The sequence below is a fragment of the Melopsittacus undulatus genome, chromosome 16 (assembly GCF_012275295.1).
Source record: "Melopsittacus undulatus isolate bMelUnd1 chromosome 16, bMelUnd1.mat.Z, whole genome shotgun sequence".
Classification (NCBI taxonomy): domain Eukaryota; kingdom Metazoa; phylum Chordata; class Aves; order Psittaciformes; family Psittaculidae; genus Melopsittacus; species Melopsittacus undulatus.
This window is the reverse complement of record NC_047542.1, coordinates 1,266,024-1,274,169: the sequence shown is the minus strand read 5'-3', so window position 1 is coordinate 1,274,169 and position 8,146 is coordinate 1,266,024. Positions and strand designations below refer to the sequence as shown.

At 40.0% G+C, this 8,146-nt stretch overlaps 1 protein-coding gene across 1 annotated transcript; it reads left to right on the top strand.

Annotated features, from left to right (window-relative positions):
* Positions 1–1,940: 1,940 nt before the first annotated feature.
* Positions 1,941–7,933, top strand: LOC101869625 (bile acid receptor-like). The gene is made up of 10 exons (XM_005140877.4): positions 1,941–2,022; positions 3,171–3,536; positions 4,157–4,297; positions 4,875–5,014; positions 5,111–5,215; positions 5,310–5,409; positions 6,336–6,464; positions 6,974–7,090; positions 7,478–7,591; positions 7,695–7,933. Exons 1-10 carry the CDS (start codon positions 1,959–1,961, stop codon positions 7,931–7,933), a joined length of 1,515 nt encoding a protein of 504 aa, XP_005140934.1. The 5' UTR covers positions 1,941–1,958.
* Positions 7,934–8,146: the final 213 nt, after the last annotated feature.

Sequence of the window (8,146 nt, the reverse complement as noted above, 5' to 3'; positions counted from 1 at the left end):
TGCCAACCTCACTTCAACTTTGTCCAAGTGATTATGTTTTGAAAATTACGATCAGGCACGTACTACATTCTATCCAGGATTCCACAGCCCCCAGTGTAGAGCTGAGCTCTGTGTGCGTGCAGAATTTACTTGCCTACAAGGCAAAGGATTACTGAACATATGTGTGGGCTGAGTAAGTGTCCTTTAGGTCACTGCTCACTCCCATGAGGTGAGAGAGATTAGGGACAGCTACTGAGCTTCTGTTCTTTCAGCAACTTCTCAAGTTTGGAGGAGGTTTCCTTGCTGCTAATAGATTCATACAAAGGGTGAGGCAAAGGTTGCAACACATGACTACAACAGTCAGTCTTAGAAATAACCAAAACTAATCTTGTCCTAGAAAATTAAGTTCCTACTTTACACATCTTAATCTGATCTTTATATTTTTTGTTTTAAAAAGCCCAATGCAATTTTATATCAGGAAAACAAACTTGTTAACAGTGAATTCTAGAGTGTCAGAAAATGAAACAGTGACATTCATATGCAAGCATGACTATTAGTCTTGTTTCAGGGCAGTACAGCATTCTTCAAATAACCACTGGATTTACTATTAATACTGCTATAACGTTCTCTTAATTTAAGAGTTTTAATTTACAAAGTCTTGTTCTAAGTTGTGAATTCTGTGGTTGCAACTGATAACTTTCGTTACCCAGAAAAAATCAGTAAGAAGGGCTAAGTCCTCAAATCCGTTCCTAATACAATATTGAAGATGAGGGAACTTTGCCTAATCAAAGTCTGCTTCCAACATTTAGTGTTTGGCCATAAGTACTTCATACTTCCAAAATTATACTTTTCAGACTGGGTTGGTGTCATTTTATATTAGCTACTGTTCTTCTATTATCTTTATTTAAAGAGCTACTGGAATCCAGAAGCACATTTCTTAAGCAAATACACATTTTGGGGGAAAAATGTAGACTTTGCCCAGGCCAAACTGATCTAACTGATAAGGACCTCATGATACAGTGAGTCACTTCTTTCTCAAACAAATATTTACTAACAGAGATAACAAAAAAAACCCAGCATTCCAGCCTCACTGCATCTTCTCACCTTCTGCTAACAACACGAACAGAAAGTGTTCAGTTCCAGAGATTAGTCCAGTTTTGGGGGAAGGGGTGTGTGTCTTTCAAGAAGTACACTTCCTTTCGGTGTCAAAGCATCCAACTGGAGCCCAGACTCCCTCACTAACCAAGGGGCAGAGAAAAGCTCTCTAGAGGGCAATACATCCTATAGGAAACGGATGTGTTTTGGTCTTCACAGGATGCTTTGTACTTTTTAAGGAATACAGGCTCTTAAATGTAAATCAGGCAGTGCTTAAGTGAGGCAAAGCTGACTTTTACTGCATAAAAAAGTATTTACATGGGGAAGAAGATATCCTATTCTGTCCTTTCCAGGCTGTTTTCTTCTATTTACTTCAGATTTGAGGAAGTGAATGAAGCAAATTCACTAAAAGCCCATGTTTGTGCAGGAACAGAACATCCACCACATCCACATAAGTGCAAATGCCAAACTCATTCTGGAAGTAAGTTTTCTCTATCCAGAAAAGCTCCTTTTAATCTCTTCCTGAACTAGAAAATTTACCTATGATCAGTCTGATTCCCCCACATAGTTTTGTGTAAAATTCAGAGCAAAACAGTTCTAACTATAACTTGCTCATTTAGGAATGTTCTCTATCCTGAATCTGTACTGTTAGGAAAAGGAAACATTTTGCAACCTCTTTGAAAGTATTATGTGACTTCACAGATTTTCTTATGATCTGAAAATGTTCCATATTCTGGAGTTTTCTGGGTTTAGCTCTGTAGCTAACCCTATCCAGCAGTTCTTTCTTGCATGATTATTTCTCTTACTTTTCCATTTCTCTAGGTTGCCTTCTTAAAGTCTATGACATAGCAAAGTGAAAGAAACAGCACAGCTAGGAGCAGAACATGGCAAATACATTTGTCACTGTACCAGATGGGTATTGTCTGCCTGAGCCCATCCAGTATTATGGTGAGTAAAAGCAAAACTTCCATATTATGAAAAAGCAGGACAGAAAATGAACATTTGTGGGAATTCTTCATTTTAGTTTGTCTTTACAAGCTCTTAGAAGCTACACATTTGTCTATCAAGCTCACACTGAAAATGAAAAGTATTAGCATGTGCTCAGACAGATTTGGTACACAACACAATCATGCTGACTGATCATTCCACATAAACATTACTGCTGCTGTCTCCCTTTGACTTGCATGAAGAAGATAGAAGGTTTATTGCAGTATTCCAGACACATTATAAATAGATAATGGTTATTCTATATCTTATATAATTGCAATAACTAATTTGATTATGGAAGAGGAAAAATAGAACCCAAAGCCCATTAAAAACACCCTCCAAACTGCTCAAAAACCAAACCAAAACTAAACCCAGCCCCAAATAAACCCACAACAAACTTCCAGTTTGTGTTTACAGAGATTTACAATTCCAAAGGAAGACTGAAATATGATTCATGTTGCACAAGCTTTCTTCAGTGTGCATTTAAGGAAGGTTGGATAAAATTAACAACAGAAAGGCAGGAAGAAGCACTCTTCATAATTCTGTACCTATATTTTGCCAAGATAAAACTTAATTGTAAGGGATTATAAGTGGAAAAATGCTAAATAAAGCAAGCCTCTGCTTTTCACTCAACTGAATTTCAACTTTAAGTCTCCTGTCATAGTAATTTTTACCCCTCTAATTTCTGGACCATCCTGCTCAAACTCTTGTGCAACACTTCCAGAATTATGCATGAAATACGTATCCTTAACAAACACTTCACTTGCTTATGGGAAATATTCTGTAATGTGGACAAGTAATAAAAACAACCATTAAGTGTAATCCCATCAGTTGACATGTGGTAATTATGTCCTAGTAAGAATTCACTGGCACCCATATGACATGGCCCAAACTGTTACCAAGCCATTTCTACTACATCTAAGATTCTAGTTAAAAAAGATACAGGTAGCACATTTAAAAAGAAATTATCAGACTCCTCTTCTGAAAATGTGTTTCTCTATTATTTGTTACTAAATTTTTAATCTATAAAATATTTTAAGACTTCTAAGTAGCTGATGTAGTGATATTGTTCAGTTTTTTATTTAATTTCTGATTTCTTCTGTATCTAGATGTTCTGCCAGAGCATATCAACTACCAGCTGCAGGACACTGATTTTCAGACTGCTCCCTATTGCCAATACTCAACAGCTCAAATTCCTCCTCCAGTATTACAGTCCCAACCTTCCAACTCCCAGTACAGCACGTACAGCCTGGACTCTCAGTACAGTGATGGGCAATGTGTCATCAGCAGCTGTGAATTAAGCAAACCCCCTTTCATAGCACCCCATATGGATGATGGTGGATACCAAACATTAAAACGGCCAAGATTAAACCACTCTTCTTTGGGCCTGAAGGGACAGGAGGAGCTGTGTGTGGTGTGTGGTGACAAGGCCTCAGGTTATCACTACAATGCACTTACCTGTGAAGGCTGCAAAGGTAAGAAGAAAACAGGCTGATCTGTATCTTAGGCAGGACCCTGGGCCCACAGTGCTCAACAGTGTTCCACATCTGTGATTTAAGCAAACAGAGTTTCATTGGTTTTTAAGCTAGTGTTTCTACAGAAGATTTTAATTTACCAAAGAAACCTTTTATCTAAGATGCTTACTCCAGATTCCCATTTTATACCAGTTTTTGAAAAAATGCTTTCACAGTATCTGTTTAATATGAGCATTTAATTTTTGCATTGATTGTTCACTAGAACAGTGTCAGTTTAAGCAGGCACCGATTTTCTGATGTCCATTTATTGTAGATTTATTTCAGTGTTACTAACTTTACTTATTTTTAAAATGAGACAAACCCAAGTAATAATTACTTGCTACTGATTCTAACTTGTTATGGGGGCTGTCTTGACCAGGAAAGGAACATAGCAATTAATATACACCAGAAAGTACAAGACATAACTGTGTTGCTAAAAGAGCAAATTTCAAATCAAGGTAATGTTTCCATCATAAAATAAACAAACAAAACTCCAAAAGACATTTATTTCTTTAAATCATTATGAGATAAAGCTTTTTAGAGGTAAATTCATTCAGTCATAACCTGATCCTTGCCTGCAGGCTTCTTTCGACGCAGCATAACCAAAAATGCAGTGTATCGATGCAAGAATGGTGGTCACTGTGAAATGGACATGTACATGCGAAGGAAGTGTCAGGAATGTCGCCTGAAGAAGTGTAAAGCTGTGGGAATGCTAGCAGAATGTAAGTGCTCCTTCCAAGCTGGCTCCTTTACTCATCAACTCCGTAAAACCTTTTCCAAAGCAAATCTTTTTTCCTCATCAAAGCTAAGTGGTGTTGTTCTAAACCTCATTTAGCTGTCGGAAGATTGAACCTTGGAGTCTGTGGCACCTGTAGCATCTTTATTTGTAGAAAACAACAGTGCTCGGGAAGTATCTCCTCAAGTTAAGAAGCTATTCAAAGTTATTACAAGAAAGCACTCACCAGAGACAGCTAAATACCCTGAACCTTGACAGGGCAGTAGGAAGCCTATCAGATGTGCTTTCGTGCTTGGAAAAAGTTATTATTATATTCTTCATGAAAAATTCTTATGTTTTATCACAGAGCCACAAGCAAGGAGCCTGCAAACACTCAGGCCTTTGGAGGATACTAAACACTAACTCATCTAACGAATAACACGTTACCATATTCTCTAGCAAGCATAGCTCCTTATAGGTGACTGTTCCTGTGATGAAAGACTTGTGTTAGCTCTATTAATGATTATTTCAAATTGTAATTATTTGAAAATACACATATTGACACACACTTCCATGCCTCACAGGTTTGCTGACTGAAGTACAGTGCAAGTCAAAGCGGCTCAGAAAGAATTTCAAACAGAAGAGCAGTTTTCTTTACAATATAAAGCTGGAAGATGAGGGGCTGAATAGTAAACATGTATCATCTACAACAAGAGCTGGAAAAGTGAGATATTTTTCTATTTAAAAGATCACTTTTTATCATTTATTTTTGCCTCAAGTCATTATCACCTCATTGTTTTGTTGGTTTTTTTTTTAACAGATCCCAGAGAAGATGGAACTCACTCCAAGGGAGCATCAGCTTCTGGACCACATTGTAGCAGCACACCAAAAATACACAATTCCCCTGGAGGAAGCAAAGAAGTTTGTATGTACACAGAACAATCAACCTGTGTTGCTAAGTTGTTATCCTACGCACTGCACCCTGGTTATATCAGATGTCTAAATGCTCTTTCATGCAGCTACAGGAAACTGCAAGTCCTGAGGAAAGTTTTCTCCATCTCTCCCAGACAGCAGTCATCCATGTACAAGTGCTAGTGGATTTCACAAAAAGACTTCCAGGCAAGTTTCTTCCTTTGGGAAATATTGCAAAACAGTGTGACTCTTTTGCTTCCCAAGAGACAGGAACTATACTGATGGCATGAATCCGAGAATACCACAGGCTTTAAGAAAACTCTCATTCCACTGACCAGTTTTTCTTCCACATCTAATAATCAGGTTTACCATTTACTTGTCATGAGGACATGTTAGAAGGATTCACTTCAAAAGTTTGCTAGGATTAGATTTTTCTTTTTCTGACATGGAGTAGAGACATTTTCTGAAAGTACATGGACTTCAAACTACCATCCTGAGTGAATTACTGTTTCAACACATTCTGAAATCCAGTTGAGTTTGCAATTTATCCTAATCAAAGAAAAAAACAGATGTTCCTTCAAAGGAAAACACAGCACAGAAGGGACTAACCAGCTCCTATTCATATTTTCCTTTAATAAAGGACAAGGGAACATGCAATTAAATTTCAGTGTGAAGTTGACAAACATTTGGCTGGGAGGGTGATAATTCTTTCATTACTCTAAGCTGTAAAAGTTACTGAGAAAAGCCAATCAGCACTTCTGAAGCAGATATTTGATGTAATTTAGCACTACTGTGGAGCAGATCTGAAAGAACAGATGAGCTCTTTTCCTATGTTACATATCCTGCTTTGATCAGGACAAAGAAAAGAATCAATAAAGTTCCTTTACTCTTGAATTCTAAGTGCAGACAATAAGCTTGCCAAAAGATGAACATAATTTTTAAAAAGATCAGATATTAATGAATAAGGAGAAGAGATATCCACAATCACTAAGTGATGTAGAAAATGTAAAAGGTATTAGGTGTAAGAACACGTGAAGAACTTCTTCCTTTTATCTAACCAGCTATTAAGAAGAAATTTTGCCTAAAGGCAGCCACAGGCTTCCTTGATTCTTAACATGTATCTTTCTCTGCAGGATTTGAGAGTTTAGCTAGTGAAGATCAGATTGCACTGCTAAAAGGGTCAACAGTTGAGGCAATGTTTTTGCGTTCAGCCCAAATATACAACCAAAGAATCAGTGAATGCCAACCATCAACAAGTGAAAGTAAGTTTGTCTAACAAGCTTTGTACTAACACTGGGAGGAGGTGCTGCCAATTTGAAACAACTTCCATTAATTTTAACTGACTGAAATAATTTCCTATTCAACTACACTGGTACTTAAGAATAGCACCAGTTATGCTTACATAACCTTCTATTGGCTTTTTATCCCCAAAGATCAGTAAAATAAAATAAAAATCAATTGAATCTCTGTTTTCCTCCCATTATTTACAAATAAAGAGCAACATTTTTGAGTGCTAGCCCAAGTTGTGGGGTGGATGGATAATATTAGGTATATTAATAATGTATTAGATGCTGTGTCAAGAGACTTTGACCAACAGTAACGCAACCAATGAACCTGGTGCTGGATACTAAAAAAAAACAATTTTTTTCTGCCTGTATGGATCTGGGACAAGTTCACACATTTTGGTGTATATATATTTGAAAAGCTGATACAGAAATATATTTAAAGTCACATTAAACTTATCTGGGAGCTCTCACCTGTCTTGTTCCAGGTCACTTAAGGCTTTCTGATCGTGCAACATACTGTCACATTCAAAACCTTGATAGAAACATTTACTCTATGGAAATGTCTCACAATGAAGAAAGTCCAACTTCCACTACTACCACAGGTAATGAAGGTCTCAGAATCAAAATACCTGGGAGTCTTACTTTGCTGGCCCTGTTCTCAATCACATGGAGCAACAGTTGGTGTGGCCAACTGCTCATTCTCTTCTCCTCTTTCTCTCCATTCCCTCAAGCCGCTGTCACACACTCAGGCACTACATCCTCATGGAAGACAGAGGTTCATTTGCTTACATCCTAAGGTAAAGCCTTGGGCTGTATATATCAAAAGCTGCACAACATAACTGCAATACAACTTCTGTTGTATTTAGAAATCAGCATTGTTTTCATCACGTTTGCTACCGATTTCATGCAATAGAACAGCCTGGAGCCGATTCATAATAGCAGTGCCTGTTTCTGCTTGCAAGTAACATTCTGGTTATTTTATTTATCAGGTATAACCGAGGAGTTTATTACCGCGCTGTTTTACTTCTACAGAAGCATGGGTGAACTGAACGTGACCGAGACCGAATACGCCCTGCTCGTAGCAACGACGGTGTTCTTTTCAGGTAATGCGAGCTGTGGCTCGGCCCCGGCGCTGCCCGCCCTCACCCCCCGAGCCCTCGGGTGCGGAGCCGCCCCGCTCACTGCTCTGTCGCCGCGCTCCCACAGACCGCCCGCTCCTGCGGAACAAGCGGCACGTCGAAGAGCTGCAGGAGCCGCTCCTGAGCCTCCTCTACAAGTACTCCAAGATCCATCATCCTGAGGACCCCCAGCACTTCGCCCGCCTGATCGGGCGCCTCACGGAACTGCGCACCCTCAACCATACCCACGCGGAGGTGCTGGTGACACGAAGAACCCAGGACCCGCGGCTGGCCCCGCTGCTCTGCCCCAGCTGGGACCTGCCCTAGGCGAGCCCGGCCGGCCCCGCTGCTCTGCCACAGCTGGGACCTGGCCTAGGCGAGCCCGGCCGGCCCCGCTGCTCTGCCACAGCTGGGACCTGGCCTAGGCGAGCCCGGCCGGCCCCGCACCGCTCCCCTCAGGGCGGCTGCTCCCGCTCCCCGCCCCCCCCCCGCCTGCTCGCGCGCCCTTCCCGCCTTTTTGCCGTCCCTCAGCAGCTGAGG

Bases quoted from the DNA above. Each gene is read 5' to 3' on its own strand.
- LOC101869625 (XM_005140877.4), top strand. From the start codon at position 1,959: ATGGCAAATACATTTGTCACTGTACCAGATGGGTATTGTCTGCCTGAG. The intron at 3,537-4,156 runs GTAAGAAGAAAA...CCTTGCCTGCAG, and splicing joins TACCTGTGAAGGCTGCAAAG to GCTTCTTTCGACGCAGCATA. The intron at 5,015-5,110 runs GTGAGATATTTT...TTTTTTTAACAG, and splicing joins CTACAACAAGAGCTGGAAAA to ATCCCAGAGAAGATGGAACT.